The sequence below is a fragment of the Corvus hawaiiensis genome, chromosome 28, assembly GCF_020740725.1.
Source record: "Corvus hawaiiensis isolate bCorHaw1 chromosome 28, bCorHaw1.pri.cur, whole genome shotgun sequence".
Classification (NCBI taxonomy): domain Eukaryota; kingdom Metazoa; phylum Chordata; class Aves; order Passeriformes; family Corvidae; genus Corvus; species Corvus hawaiiensis.
Window position 1 is genome coordinate 3,463,263 of NC_063240.1, and position 15,867 is coordinate 3,479,129.

Here is a 15,867-nt window from a genome sequence, read left to right on the forward strand (position 1 = left end):
TACGAGTGTCCTAACGGCAGGACGAGAAATGACAGAGTCATGTATGTACAGAGATTCCAGGGCACAGGAATGCTTTGTAAGGAAGAAGTGGTTAGTGGTGCAGTTTGGTCACTTACTGCTCCCCAAATCCTAGGTAGACCCACTACCTACCTGGGGCACTGCCAAGCTCTCCTCATGCAAGCAGTGGGTGAGGCTGGGGGTCTCTGGCTGCACACCAGAGATTTTGGTCCCAGATGTGCGCAGCTGGGTGGGGTGGTGGTGCTGGGGAACAGGGAGAAGGCTCCGTACCCCAGTGGGAAGCGGGATGTGGTCCCGGCAGGGTCAGCGTACCATGAGGGACAGGGAGGGAGGGGATAGAGGAGAATCCTGGTGCTGTCCCAGTGCCTTCCCTCTGCTGGCTCCCATGAGGAGCTGCCAGCATGGATCTGTGTCCCCGTGGGGACAGTGCTGAGCCACGGCTGGGCTGTGCATGCAGAACTCAGCTCAGGGCTGGGCTGACACATGAGGGCAGATTTCCACTCCAACAGCACCGGCTCCAACAGCAGCAGCCGTGGGATAAAGCCCAGTCCCAGCTCGCTCAGAGGGAATGCATGAGAGCCAGGCCATGAGGACAGGTGGGCACAGAGCAGCTCTGCCCCAAACCTGGGCTCACAGCCAGTGGGAGAGGTGCTGGGGGATCCACCCCTGGGGGATCCGTGTACACCAGCAATTCCTCCCCAGTCCTGCACCCTGCCTTCAGGGGAGGGGAATGTGTATCCCAAGGGAAGTACCGCTTCCATGGCAGCACCAGCTCCACAACACTGAAGTGTCTGGCTCAGCTCACTCAGGGCACACGGAGGAGGCAGCTCAGGCAGCTCTTCCCCACTCCGAGAGCCATCATTCCCATCAACTGGCCCACAAAATATTTTCTTTTTTATAGAAATTACTATAAAAAACTAGTTAATCTAGAGCATCTTTAAAAAAATATTCCTGCAGTATCACAGTTTTACATTGAAACTCATTAAAAATATATAATTTCTTAAACGAAACATCTCTGTTCTCCCCTTGAATCACGTCTCCAATATGGGATTGGGGCTCGGAGTCCTCGGAAGAGGTGCCGAGGTGGGAGCAGGAAGGTCTGAGCTCAGTGGCACATCCGGGAGGTCATTTCCTTCTGCCAAAGGGACAGAGAAGACAAGGGACTGTGAAGGAGGATCCAGGCTCCCAGGTGAGGGTGTGGATGAAAAAACCCCGTGTTTAGCTGTCAATACCATTCCTAGGCATGGGGTGACACTGCTGCCCACAGCTCCAGTTTGGGCAGGGCCATGTTCCCCCCACCATTCCTGTTCCCAGGACATCCCAGTCACATCCTGACTCCCAAGTCCCTGACAGTCACACTGCAAGGCCAACTGGCCCTGAATTTGGGCAACCAGCCTTAGAAGAGAATCATGGAATCCTTAAGGTTGGGAAAGACTCCCAAGATCATTGAGTCCAACCATTACCCCATCACTGCTGTGTCACCACTAAACCGTGTCCCCAGGTGTCACCTCCACATGTTTTTTGAGCACTTCAGGAATGGTGACTCCAACACTGCCCTGGGCAGCCCCTTCCAATGCCTGTTCCACCCTTTCAGTGAAGAAATTTTCCCTGCTATCCAATCTAAACCTCCACTGGCACAGCTTGAGGCCGTTTCCTCTTGTCCTGTCGCTCGTCACCCGGGACAACACTGAGCCCCCCCGGCTGCCCCCTCCTGTCAGGGAGTTGTGCAGAGCCACAAGGTCCCCCCTGAGCCTCCTTTGCTCCAGGCTGAGCCCCTTTCCCAGCTCCCTCAGCTGCTCCTGGTGCTCCAGCCCCTTTCCCATCTCTGGACATATTCCAGCTCCTCAATGTCTTTGTTGGAGTGAGGGACCCAAAACTGACCCCAGGATTTGAGGTGGGGCCTTCTGAGAAGGCTACAGAGCCCTCTGTGGCTCCCCCAGCCCTGTGCTGGCCACAGACCCTGAGAGCCCCACCGGTACCTGAGCCCAGCCAGACACTCACCAGGGGCTCCAGCTCCTTGGTATCTATGAGATTGAACTCTTTCACAAAGTAGTAAAAGTGCTTGTAGCAGGTGTTCACATGGGCCTCCGAGCCCATCTGGGTGATCCTGTCGAAGTGGTGGATGTAGACGTGGACAAACACCCGGAAGAGCCTGGAGAGAATCTTCTTCACCACCGGGAGGAAGTTCTTGGGGAATGGAGTACCTGGGAGGGAAGAGAGGCCATGAAAAACCTTCGGTCAAGTTAAAACTGGTTGCTTGGGACTAAAATAAATTGGTAAAATGGACAGATTGAGGCAAAAGTGCTTCTGTCCCTGGTAATTTCCCACTCCCCTCTCCTTTTTCCTTTCCCTGGGATGACATTTTTCAAAGCACAGATTTTTTAAGTGACAGAGTGATGCACTGCTGTAACTGAGAGCAGAGCCCACATTCCCAACAGTTGTTTCAGCCAGACAAGAGTTTTCTTCCACTCCTGTTTGATGTCTTTATATAAACAGTGCAAAACACCAGATACAACCAAATAACTTCTCAAAGGAAAGGGCTGGTGCTGTTTACTCCCCACAGTTATCCCTTGTTTTGGTACATCTTTAGCTCTTTGGTTAAAAATTAAAGCTGTTAAGGTCCTCTTTTGAAAGCTCCAGGTTTGTGTTTGGCTGGCCCCTGCAGCAGAGCAGCCTGGCCATGCAGCCACTTCTGTGGGATATCAGGGTATAAAGTTCACACCGTTTCTGGAGGAACAAGGAGAAGTTAAACCCTTTCCTTGCTCTGCCACAGCTGCAGCACTTCAGTTAGTGTTAAAGGATCTGGTAAAAGCTGAGCTGAAGACAATAACAACTAAAAAAACCCCAAACCACAGCCCTCGTGCTGTCGGAAGCTCATCCTGCAGCCCAGAACAGAACCAACACCCCCAGTGTGGTCCCCGGGGAGCTGCAGCAGAGCCTGTGCAGCACGAGAAGGAATGGCTGGGGAGGGTTTGGCGCTTCAGCTGTCTCAAAACTGGCTGTTCTTGGCCCCCCTCTCCTCTCTGCCTGCTCCACACCAGGTTTAAGCAGCATTTTGGCACAGTGGAGGATCCCTGTGGATGCTCAAGTGGCAGATGTGTCCCAAATAGGGCCCAGCTTCATCCCATCAGAGCTCCAAAGGGAAGAACACCGGGGCAGAAGGGAGGGAGCTCTGCTGCACCTTGTCTTCTCCATCCCAGGAGCTGGAAGCTCTGTATAGGCTCAGTTGTATTTACCCCATAATTTAGGGACTAAATTCTTCCATCTTCATCACAAAATAAAACCCATCAATCCCTGTTCCAAAGCTGCATTTGGATATGGAGATTGAGGTGTCTTAGGCCAAACTCCTGCTTCCATGGCCCTGGCAGTAGATGAAACACAGCCCTTCCCTCCAGGCCTGTGCCAGCATCCCACCCCTCAGGAGGGGCAGCGGCAGCCAGCATGGTCTCTAATAACAGAGGGGGTGATTATGGCACGTGGCACCATCACCAGGTGACACAGAGCTGCGCCTCAGCCCTGGGCTGGCCATCAGCTCCCAGGGAGCCATCCTGCATCCAGCATGAGCCACTCCAGAGCCACCTCAGAGACTGACTGCTCTAAGGGCAGCCTCCTGTTTCACTGCCTCAAGGTATCCATGACTCCCAGTGGGGCCTGGTACAGCTCTGGGTATTTTAGCACTGCAGAAGAGCTGGGAAGGGCTCACTGCACTGCCCACCTGAGAAGCACAGAGGGAAACAGCTCTGCTACAGGGATCAGCTGCGCCGCAGCATCTCCTGGAACAGCGACAGGGGCTCCATGAGAAGGCTTCACACCCACCTCCCTCCCTCCAGCCCCAGCTGGGACCCAAACTCACCGACATTGGTGGGGAAGATGTCCTCGTTGTTGATCTGCACCTCGATCCAGTCCATGAGCAGGTTCATGTACTGGGGCGCGGACAGGGCCGTGGGTTTGCGGTACTTGTGCTCGTCCTGCCACCGGTACTCGTACTTGGGGCCCCCCGACATGACGGGGCAGGACTGCTCCGTGCAATAGTCACTGATGGTGCCGTAGATGAGGTTGATGCGGTTGAAGAAGTCCACGACGTGCACGGCCACCCAGTCGTTCTGCTCCTCGCCCGGCGGCAGCTGCACGGCCACCTTCAAGTCCAGGCCGGCGTTGAGTGAGGCCTGGGCCTTCTTGTGCAGCTCAAACCGCTGAGTCCCCGGCTCGAACTTGCGCTTGGGCCGGAAGGTTTTGTCTTTATTGAACACTTGCTTTAAAGCGTGGGACATTTTCCTTCTCTCGTGTCTCTTCCAGGCCCACAGCAGTGACAGCTGGAGGTGCGGCCACTTCCCGGGGCAGGGCTGGGGCGACTCTGATCTTCACAGAAACCTCCCTCTGCTCATCTGGTCCTGATCTGCAACACGCAACACAGCACAGAAGGGCAGCGATTAGGAGCAGCTCTCTCAACAGGAAACCTTGTCTAAATCCCATAGGAAGAGATCTGGGATGCCATCTGGGCCCTCACCCCACATCTGAGAAGGGGGGGAGCCCACAGCAGTTTCCTTTCTCCCCCTTCCCTTCCCCGGCTGGAGCAGAGGGCAGGCTCGGCTCGAGGGCTGACCTGGGCTGAACAGAGTCACCTCCTGACCTGTTCCATGTGGGAATGAGGGAACAGGCCCCACAGCCATGGGAACGGGCTGCCACTCACCCCGACATTGCCACACCGTGAGACCCCAACCCTGCAGAAATGCCACCACCTGCTTGGCTCCAACGCACTGACAAAGAAGGGTAAAACCAGCTGGGTTTCACCCAGATCCCATTTTCACCTATGCATCCCCCCTTTGGGAACTAGGCCAGGTCATGCCAGCCCTCAACACCGTTCAGAGCTGCTGCCAGACAGCCCCCACCCCGCCAGCCACCGAAAGTGAGAGACAGGAAGAAGGGGTAGAGGGGAACAAGAAGAAGTCACAGCTCAGGCACCCGGAAAGCAAATATCCTGAAATAACACCAGCCCTGAGAGCAGCCACAGCCTCTTCTGCAGGTGCACACAGACCATAAACATATTTCCCATTTCAGTTTGGCTCCGTCTACAAGTTGAAAACTGGAAGATGAGGGAAAGCTCATCTTCCTCTTCCAGCTTCTAGAAAAGAATCAGCTCCAAGGGTGAGACACAAGTTGAGATCTGAAGGGCTGCTGACGAGAAACACAGCTCTGTTTATCTGTAGCTAATTATACCTCCTTTGTTCCCACATCCAGCCCCTTGCAGAATTTGTGTCAGGCTGCTCTTTGATGGAAGCTTTAAGGCAGAAAGCTTTGTGTACCAAAAATATTATTTTACATGTGCTGGACAGAGAAATGAATAAAGTAACAGAAATTAAGCTGATGCCTTAAATAGCATAAATAAGCTTCCATAAATTCATAAGCAAGCAAGCAAAAAGAACCCCTTTCCCCAAGCAGAATCTACTTGGATTTACATGAGGCCATAGTGTTGTTCCAATAGGTAAATAGTGTCCTCAAATGCTGGCAAGCACATCCCAGACTCAAGGTCATGACTACCACAGCTGCAATCGAGCCCGTCTCTAACAGACACTGCAGTGCTAATCAGCAGTTCTTCTCTGGAGAAAGATTAAAAAGCTTTAAAGCCAAGGCCTCTTGTTTCCTTATTTAATTACAGTGAGGAATAAACCCCAAACCACTGCAGTTCACCCCACTAAGAACAGGCTCAACATTTCCTGCGGGAATGAGCTCAGTAACCTCTTCCGTGCAGGAGCTGAGAGATCCAAACTCCAACATGGGCTACAATGTGTTGGGAGAAACCCTAAAAGCATTTTAATGTGGTTCAGTGAGATCCACCATGGGCTGAGAGGTGAATCCACAGCAGACGTCATCCTGGAAAGGTTTGGGTTGGAAGGAACCTTAAAGACCATCCAGTTTCACCCCCTGCCCCTTCCACTAGACCAGGTTGCTCCAAGCCCCATCCAGCCTGGCCTTCCTGCTGCCAAAACAGCTGCTGTGACCCTGTGAGCCACGTCAGGGGAGGCAAACCCAGCACAAACCCCTGGCAGACGTGTCCTTTGGAGCGTGATCCCGCCCCAGACATAGCAGAGGAAGAAGTGAAGGGTGTGGAGAGACAGCTCAGCCTTCTGGTTACCAGGAGCTGTGTCACAGCCTGGCCACATCCTGTGGCAGAGCCGGAAGCTCAAGGGACTGTACCGGCCCCAGAATGGAGGAGGCCCGGCCCCCACAGAACCAGCAATGTGGGCAGCAGGTGCTGAGGCTGCTGCTGCTTCCAGCAGAAAGTCCAGGGAAGCATTTGCACGCGATGAGCTCCCTGCACTGGAGATGGAGAAAAACACATCCTCTCACACAGGAAACCACAAAGCAGCAGCAGCACCACCCTCCACGCGCCTCCCTGGAGCACCCACAGCATCCTTGGTGCAGTGTGACTCCATCCCTGCTTCTCGTCTGGAAGATCTGCACTGCAGGGCCTGGCATGGATGAGGATGGGGTAAAACCCTAAGGGTAAAATCAAACATCCCCTGGCTTTGGCCACACACATCAAGAAACAAACACCAACCATTTTTCTCATTTGAGCGGGATGGAGAGACTTTTCATAGAATCCCAGAATATCCTGAGTTGGAAGCGACCCTCAGGGATCATTGATCCAACCCCTGGCCCTGCACAGACACCCCAACAACCCCAGCCTGGGCATCCCTGAGAGCGCTGTCCAAACGCTCCTGCAGCTCTGGCAGCCTCGGGGCCGGGCCCATTCCCTGGGGAGCCTGGGCAGTGCCCAGCAGCCTCGGGGGGAAGAACCTTTCCCTGAGCTCCATGCCCAGCCCTGACCCAGCTCCAGCCGTTCCCTGGGCTCCTGTCCCTGTCCCAGAGCAGAGCTCAGCCCCTGCCCCTCCGCCTCCCCTCGGGAGGAGCTGCAGCCCCCAGGAGCCTCCCCTCAGTCTCCTCTGCTGCAGCTGAACGAGCCAAGTGCCCTCAGCCGCTCCTCAGACCCTTCCCCAGCTCCGTGTCCCTCCTTTGGACACTCTCCAACAGCTTTGGACCCTTCTGATCTTGTGGTGCCCAGAGTGCCCCCAGCACTGGAGGTGAGGCTGCCCCAGTGCAGAGCAGAGCGGGACAATCCCTCCCTGGCCTGGTGCCCCCCAGGACACGGTGGCCCTTTGGGCTGCCAGGACACACCGGGGACTCAGATCCAACTTGGACCAACCAGGACCCCCAGGTCCCTTCCCATGGTGCTGCTCTCCAGCCTCTGATTCCCAGTCTGTCCCTGCATCCAGGGCTGCCCCATCCCAGGGCAGAATCCAGCACTTGCCCTTGTCTCATGTCACAGGGTTGGAGATTTCCCAGCCCTCACATTTGTCAGGGTCTCTGTGCAGAGCAGAGTTTACTTGGTATCGAGGCAGTCCTACAAACAAATTCCTGATCCTGTGGAGACATCATGCCTGAGAACTGGGGAGCTCAACACAGCAGCAATTGTCTCTCAGACGATTCAGCATCTGTATGAAGCATTAGCAAAATGAGTAGCTGAGACATCAAGCAGATGCAGCCTATTTAATTACGGTCTCTGACTGCAATGAGCTAAAAGAAACATTTAGCTCTAGGAAAAAAAAATAAAAATAAAGAGGCACAGAGACCAAAGCATCCCTGACATTGCTCCGAGATGATATCATCCATACAACACCTACTTCCACAGGCAGGAGTCACAGCTGACACCGCCCCCGAACACAAGGGAAAGGAAAGGTTAGGGACAATTGGGAAATGGGACATGCAAAGCACCTGGATGGTATCTGCAAGCTTGAAAGGTGAAGGGAAAAACCACTCCCCCCCAAACAAACCTCAGTACATTTTGTCGCCTCCTCCTTTCAGCCAGCCAAGATCACAGCAGACGTCACCGGTGCTCCAAGAGGACCTTGGCCATTGCTCAGGATCACAGAGCCCATGACCCCCCTGGGCTGTCCGGAGCACAAACACACCTCCAGCTTGTCCCAAGGACATGGGAGGAGCAGCTCCCTACTATGCTGGACTTGCCTGTCCAGGGGTCTCAAGGCCTGGCCCTCCCTTCCCTTCCCATGCCAAAAGCTCCTTTCCTCTGACTCCCTGCTTGTGCAGCTCCAGTCCTGTGCTGGTTTTGCTGCCAGGGCTGTTGGCATTGTCCTGCCATTCCTCTTCCCTCATCAGGAACAGTGGATCATGTGGAGGTGCCTTGGTCTAACACCAGGCTCTGGGCAGAGGAAGCCCAGGTGGCTGCTTCCCAACTCTTGGTCACTTTTAAAGGCAGCTCAGAGTCTGGAAAAGGGAAGAGTTACCTCCTCCAAAACACTGGGAAGCTGCCTCCCCTTGCGCCCTGCTGCAGCCATCCCGAGGCTTTCCAGGAGCCAGCAGAGTTCCCGACAGATCCTGCCCTCCCCACAGAGGCAAAATGAGCCCAAAAAGGACTTCAGAAGTCCCATGACTGTTCCATCACTGCCAGCCCCAGCAGCACTCCGTGCTCTCCTCTGCTGCCGACACTGCACAGGGCTTTAACAACAGCCAGGAAAACCAGCAAGGCAGGGAAAAACCAGCAAGGCAGGGAAAAACCAGCAAGGCAGCAGTCAGCAAGCCCCTACCTGTGTTCCTGGCCTCAGCAGGTCACTCCTGCAGAGGCTCAGCCTTGCTCTGCACCCTCTGTCAGCGCTGGCAGGCGCCGAGGCCGAGCTTCCTTTTTCAAAAGAGGGGAAAAAACCTCCCCGTTCGTTTCATGGGCGGCCACCACCCGGAGGCTCCGCAGCTGGGGAGGGGTCAGACACGAGGCCACCTCCCTCCCCCGTGACCCCAGCCGGGGCAGCCACATCCTGCTGCCTCTGCTAAAACAGCCCTTCAGCACAGCCCAGGGAGCAGTGCAGCTCTTAAAATCAGGGATTTGTCCAGTTTCGTTTCCAGGAAGCCAGGCTGCTGTCTTGGAATCCCACCGAGTCCAGCTGCTTGTAACCCTTGGGTGGGGAGCCTGTGATAGCCACCGTGTCCCCCGAGCTCCGCAGGAGAGGGGAGCCATGATCCTGCTTCCCCCTGAGCCATTCCCAGGGCCCTTAATGCCAGGCCAGAGTTCCCTATATAGGACACAAAACCCCCCCGACCGATAAAGCAGCCCTGATAAAGGTATTTTGGATGCACTGAGAATTTCAAGTAAAAACTTGAATTTACAGAGTGAGAAGAAAAGCAGCTTCAAACAGGCAACTTGCATGAAACAGCCGAGACAGATGCACACGCACATTTTTTCCATAATTCCACCCCCCTCCTTTCACAAATCCCTTCCCATGGCCACTCTGCACTAGCTCAGCGTCTAGGGACAGGATGATCCTGGTTTTCTCCGATCAAAGGAGAGATTTTACTACAGAGAGCAGGGACCAGAACAATCCTGGCAGCCGCATGGCACTAATGGCAGCCAGTTTCTGCGCCTCCAGAGCCAGTCTGGCAACAAACGAGGGCTTGTCTTCCCGGGACAAGACTCCCAGCTGCTCTTTTGAATGGATTTGTGATATAAGGAGCGAAGGTCTGCCCCGTGCTTACCTCGGGCAGGGCAGGGCAGGGCAGGGCGAGGAGGGCTCAGTGTGGCTGGAAGGCACCCCTGGCCATTCATAATCCCAGCCAGCCGGCACTTCCACGTCAGCCGCTTCCTGTCTGGCACTGACTCCAGCCTCCCGGCCCAGGGAGCTGCCAATGTTTTCCCAAAAGCCAATCCTTCCCCTCTGCAAGCGCTGCCTTTCCTCCCGCAGGATTGTTCCATGTTGCTGCAGGAGAGCTGAGCCACGGCACTGCCTTCCCCACCCGTCCCCCGCGCTCAGCCCCGGCAGCAGAAGCTGCTCGGAAGTTTCCAGAGAAGGAGCAGCTCGACCCGGCCCAGCTGCACCTCCAGGCCCAGCCCGGGCACACACCAGCCCCACTTCATTCTGCTGCTCTGCAGGACAACATCCACATTTTTCTTTTGGAAAGTGCTTCTGCAGCAGCCTTCGCAACCAAATCCGAACGGGGGCACACTGGAAATGCTGAATTCCCAAGGTTTGGGCAAACAAAGAGCCTTTTGTCTTTCACAGAGTCAGCTTTAAGAAGGTCCTGCCTGTCGCCAGCCGCCCCCAGGCCCCGCTATTCCAATCTGCTGCACAATTTGGAAATTCTCAAGTAAGAAACTGTACAGACACCAGTTCTACTGGGACTTCTCACATCTCCTGGGACTTCCCACTTCTCCCAGCCCTTCCCGGAATGAGGGTGGCTTAGGAGAAGAGAAGAGGTAGGTTTAGGAGCAGGACAGGCTCTTTACACATCTCCAAGCCATGGAGAGGCAGAGCTCATCTGCAAGGCCATATGCATGAGAAAAGGAAAAAGCATAAGAAAAGGCCAAAAATAGTTGTCCCGGGCTTTAACTGGCATCTCCTTTGCCCCTACAAGGCCTAGCATTCCAGAAAATCCTAAAGTCAAGTTAGTTTATGGAATAAAGGGAAAAGCCCTGTTAAATTAAGCCATAGCTGGGATAGCAGAAGAGGTGAGGGGAGCTCTGGCAGAGCCCACCCCAGAGCTGCAGGTGGGAATGCTGCTGCTTGGAGCAGAGAGCCCAGGTCAGCCAGCAGTGAGACAGACAGATGAACACAGACTTTACTGCTCGGCTTCAAGCTCAGGATTTACATCCAGACCACGGGCAGTGACAGGAGGGACGTTACAGATGACACTGCTCACACTGCACAGGGATGCTGAGGGAGGGCAGCTGAGGGAGCAAGTGCTGGGGAGGCTGGAAAACCCAGTCTGGCAAGGGAGAGGGAAGGCAAGAAGCCCAAATTTCCAGCGTGGTTTGTCCCCCTGACCTTCCTCCCCACAGCCACAGAGGGAGAAAAGCCACACGAGAAAGCAAGTTCCGTAAAAGGTCCCCTCCTGCTTCCCTCCCCACAGGGGAAGGTCAGGCAGCAGATGCTGCAGTGTCCAACTGTTCCTGTGGAACAGCAGTGACTGCAGGGAGCCCCATGGAGCCCCGGGTGTTACTGACTCGGGGCCAGCCCTGCTGCCTCTTACGTGACATCTGCATCCATTGCAATGTCAGATCCCGCTGCTGGAAGGCTTCCATGGATCTGGCCGAGATGGGGCTGCGTGTGGAGGCAGAGCTAATCCGCTGCAGGCTCTGCAGCGCTGCGCTAAGCTGACGAGCTGGGTCACGACTCCAGCACACAGGTTAACTGCACACATGAGTATTTCCAAGGTAGAGCATGGCCAATGACGGCATGGTGGGAGCAGCTCCCTCTTTTCCAGGTCCCAGAACAGCTTGGTCCTTCGGGAAGGCCTCTCGCTGTCCCCAGCCCAGGGCTGGAAGGGCAAGGTGGTGTTTATCAAGTCCCAGCTGAGCTGCTCGTCTCTCCCTGCTTGTGCAGGCTCCGTACTGTCCTCACTGGACACGGATATTTCTGAGCCCACAGCAGTTCCATTTCCTCTAACTCTGGGATCTGCCCCTACTCAAGTCAAAGCTAACATCAGTGTGGAGCACGAAATTTGCATTAGGATGATAAAATTACTATGGCACCATTCTAGCAGCAGGCTGGGATCCCAGGAAGTGTGGGATCACACCCCAGGGCTGAGCCAGAGCACAAGCTGGCCACACGGCCAGCCTTTCCCAGAGCATGGATAATCTCAGGGACAAACATTTCTTTTCCCCACGTTAATGTCACGCGTTGGGATGAACGGCAGGATTGTTTCTTGCTGATAGCAGAGGCCCACGAGGCCTCTCCTGCCCTGGCAGGAGATATGGGAGTAACTCAATCCTTTAGCACAGCTCCAGGCACAGAATGAACCCAGGGATGTGGAGATGGAGACCACCTCAACACCAACCACATCACAAGACAGCAAGAAGAGAGAAGGAAGCAAAGGCAGCCAGAGAACAGCCCCAAGAGAGGCCTGCAGAAAATACAGGGCCTTTCAGTGCAGGCACTCAGCTGGAGGCCAGCTCATCTCCTGCTTCCACCTCAGCCATGGTCTGGGTGGCTCCAGCTCATCTGTCCCACGAGTTCCCTGGAATCAGCACAGGGTCACACATGGGAGTGTCTGGCGGCCTCGTCCCACTCACACTGACCCAACAGCAGCACCAGCCCCTTGGAACCTCAGCCAGGTTTTCTGGAGGAAGTCAAAGCTGTCACAGTGTGATGGATTGTTTTGCTCTGGCTTTGCCCACTTGCAGAAGTTGTTGTTTTGTTGGGGTTTTTTCTGGCCTTCGCTGCCTCCATCCCTTCCTTTGCCCTCCCTTTTGCCTCACGTACCCAGAGCAACAACCCACCCAATCTCACCAGGAGCAGAGCAGCCCTTCTACCACACCACCAGCTCCAGAGGGAAGCAGGCAGCTGACCAAACCAGGCCTCAGGGGTAATCCTGCTTCCCAGGGGCATCTGGAAAAAGCAGGATAAAGGTGCAGCCTAAGGTGCACTCCTTATCGACAGCATTAGCTGGGTATTACATATTCCTAAAGATAAGCTGATAAACCTCCAGCAAAGCTGGTTCTGGATCCACTTACAGCAGCATTTATGGCTCAAGAACTAGAAAATACTTCCCTGTCTTACTAGAAATGAAAACTCAGAAGTTGAAAGCAATTCCCTTCCCAGACCTGTGGGCAGGACTGGGAAGGTTTTGCAATCTCTGTGCACTGACCCCAGATACTTTCACTACTCACAAGGGACATTCTCCCTTTCATTAGTCTGGCCATGGAGATCCCTGGGAGCCCACAGAGGAGCACGAGTGAGCAAGCACAGCACAGATCTGGACAGTCTGACCTCCGAAATGGGACTAAATCACCCCATTCTGGTGCAGGAGGTACTTCTCACCCCATCAGTAGAAGGGCCACGTTAGATGTGGCCAGGGAAGCAGCTGGCAAACAGCTCCAGGGGCAGCTGAAGTGATGCAGGACAACTCTGGTGGGGATGCTGAGTCCACTCCAAGCTCCTCAAGCCCTGGGCAAGCACATGGGAGAGCCCATTTCCACATCTGATGATGGCACAGGTGACAGTGCAACCCCACGTGTCCAACAGAGCATCCCAGGAGCTGCAAGGTGAGCCAGGCACAGGGAACCAGCTCCCTGCTCAGCACCCACACAGCTGCTCGGTATAAACCAACAGCTCCAGGTTTTGCCACTACTGGCAAGAATTCCCAATGCTCCTCTCCCTCTTTCTGGGGATTTTGAAGAGTCACAAGCTCATCCCAGGTTCACCTCACAGGAAGTGACTAAGACAGAAAGTGAATGTGAAACATGGGATACACAGTCCAGAGAACAGCAATAGACAAACAGGGAGCTGGATGTGAGCCTACAGTTGGGAAAGCAAGCAGAGTGCAAGGACAAAGCCCTGGGGACTGTGATAAACAGGTGGCTGGGGAAGTTTCACATCTCCCAGCAAAAATCCCTCCCTGCCCTGCAACTTGGCAGAAGATTTCCAGACCGGAAAGGGGCTTTTAACAAAGGAATGGAAACCCAGAGAGTGTGGCCACTCTGCAGTTTCAAGCTCTAGGAGGAGGGAATCCTGCCTTTCACTGGCACTGACAGAAATGCTTTCCCCAAACATCTGTGCTGGACACTGGACAACTCCAGTTCCCCTGTCCTTTCCCTCCAGAGGACTTCCTGCCCTTTCCTTTTGCTTGTCCTTGTCACTCAGCTTTCTCTGAAGGAGCTGAGCTCACTGTGCTGCAGATCAGAGCAGAGGCAGCTCTGCAGGATCAGGATTCCTGAGCCCGCAGCAAGAGACAGAAGCAGAGCAAGAGTTTGCTTTCAAGTTCTCCTGACAAGTCCTCCCTCATGACAGCTGAGCCATGGCTCAGCATGACCTGAAGAAAAAATGGAAAATTCCCCATTCCCCGACCAGTTTAGAGACTGAAGGGTTTGAACTTCAGGGCTGTGCCTTTACCTAGAGCAGAAACGTGCTCCAGCTGGGCTGGATAAAGTCTGGGGGAAGAGGTGGGATAAAATAGGGAAGTTGCAGATTGTAACTTCACAGTTGTGCCACCAACCCCCTTGCTCTCTGCGATGTTTTTTTTCCCCATTATGAAGTTCTGGGTTGCTTACGAATCCTGCAGCAGGTCCGTCCCCTTCCCGACCCCTCTGAAGGGAGGGGGCTGTGCGCACAAGCCAGGGCTCCAAGGGGCCGGGCCAGCACAGGCAGATCCATGCCCCGATCCATCCGATCCCCGCCCTGCCCGCCCCGGGGGGCTCCGGGCCCTCCTGAGGGGGCTCAGGCCGGGCCGCGGCCGCCATCGCCCCCCGCCCAGGCAAGCACAAACAATTAACGCCCAGAGCGGCGATGCGGTGGCCGCGGCTCAACAGGTCCGGTCCCGTCCCGCCAAGGCCGGGGAGAGGGCCCGGCCCGGCCCCGCCGGGGGAACGCGGCCAGCGGGGCCGGGGGAACACGTGGGCAGGGCTGGGGAAACGCGGCCCCCTCCAGGCCCCCTTTCCCTAGAGGCCTCCCTAGAGGCCCCTCCGAGGCCGTCCCGCAGGGCCCTCCTCCCTCGCACAGCCTCCCGTGGCCCCTTACACCGCCCCGCGTCCCTCACAGCCCCCGTGTCCCCGCACCTGCCGGGCCGCGCTCCCTCGCCGGCGGACGCGCACAGCTCCCCGTGCCGCAGCACTCCCTCACCCCGGGCCGCAGCACGCCCCGCGCGGCCGCCGCGCTCCCGCCGCTCCCGCGCCCTCCCGCGCGCCGCTCCCGGCCGGCGCTACTTCCTCTTAAAGGGGCCGCCCCCGCCTGCGCCGGCTCCGCCCACGGGAGGGATCGGGCGGGGTCGGGCCGGGGTGGGGAAAGGCGCAGCGGATGGTGGTGGGGAGACAGTTCGTGTTTTATCGTGTTTTTAAAATTTTATTCTAGCTTATTTTACTCTATGTTCTTTTATTCTACTTCTAAATTTTCTTTTATTCTACTTATCTGAATTCCTTTTATTCTATTTTCTTTTGTTCTATTTTCTTTCATTTTCTATTTTAATTTTCTACTTTATTTTGTTTTCTATTTTGTCGTTATTTTATTTTCTATTTTATCTTCATTTTATTTTTATTTTCTATTTAATCTTATTTTTATTTTCTATTTTATTTTTATTCTATTTTAATTTTCTATTCGCTCCTGTTTGTTTTCCATTCTCTTTTATTTTACCTGTTTTCTTCCATTTTATTTTATTATTTATTTTCTTTAATTCTATTTATTTATTTTTAACTGTATTTATTTTTTCCTTTTATTCCATTCCAGTTATTTATTTCCCTCTCTTCTATTTTATTTACTTTCTTCTATTCTATTTATTTTCCTCTTTTAAACTTATTTTCCCATTTTATTCTGTTCTGTTTGTTTCCTTTTATTTCCCTTTATTCAGTGTTTGTGTTTTTCGGGAACAGGGAGAGCCCAGGGATGCTCTGGGGGCTCCGAGGGGCTGCAGCAGCCCCCGCTCTGCCCCGGCCAGGTCCAGCACGGTCCAGGGAACTGGGGCAGCTGAAGGGACTTGCCCAGACCTGAGCTTGAAGGCCACAAAAAGGAGAAGCGGCTGGAAGCAGCCGCTGCTTCAAAGGGAACTTCTCACAAACGTCAGGATGGGGAAAGTCAAACCCCGGTGGGAAATCCCTGGGAAGCCCAAAACCAAAGGGTGCCCGAAGCCGAGCTGGAACCGGACCCTGCAGAGCTCCCTCCCCTCGGCCCAGGGTCCTGCCCCACCGGGCGTTGTCCAGCACTCCTCGCTGGAGCCTGGAGTTCTCCAGCCCAGGTGCTCCGCAACCTTTCCAGACCCCAGTTCAGTCCCTCCAGGTGTTCACAGCCCCCACCCCAGACCCCAATTTCCCCCCCCATTTCACAGATGAAGAGCCTGGGCTGAAGCTTCAGCTCCTCG

General features: G+C 54.7%; 1 protein-coding gene across 3 annotated transcripts; it reads right to left on the reverse strand.

Moving 5' to 3' along the window:
* Positions 1-904: 904 nt before the first annotated feature.
* Positions 905-14,677, reverse strand: MOB3A (MOB kinase activator 3A). 3 transcript variants are annotated; one of them, XM_048287935.1, is made up of 4 exons: positions 14,576-14,677; positions 3,872-4,414; positions 2,020-2,222; positions 905-1,153 (listed from the first exon to the last, which is right to left on the reverse strand). In XM_048287935.1, the coding sequence occupies exons 2-4, from the start codon at positions 4,287-4,289 to the stop codon at positions 1,124-1,126; spliced, it is 651 nt and encodes a 216-aa protein (XP_048143892.1). In that variant the 5' UTR covers positions 4,290-4,414; positions 14,576-14,677; the 3' UTR covers positions 905-1,123. The 3 variants fall into 3 exon arrangements, with proteins under 3 accessions (XP_048143892.1, XP_048143894.1, XP_048143893.1); XM_048287937.1 differs by lacking the exon at positions 14,576-14,677 and adding an exon at positions 9,562-9,670; XM_048287936.1 differs by lacking the exon at positions 14,576-14,677 and adding an exon at positions 8,622-8,718.
* Between the last annotated feature and the right edge of the window lie 1,190 nt (positions 14,678-15,867).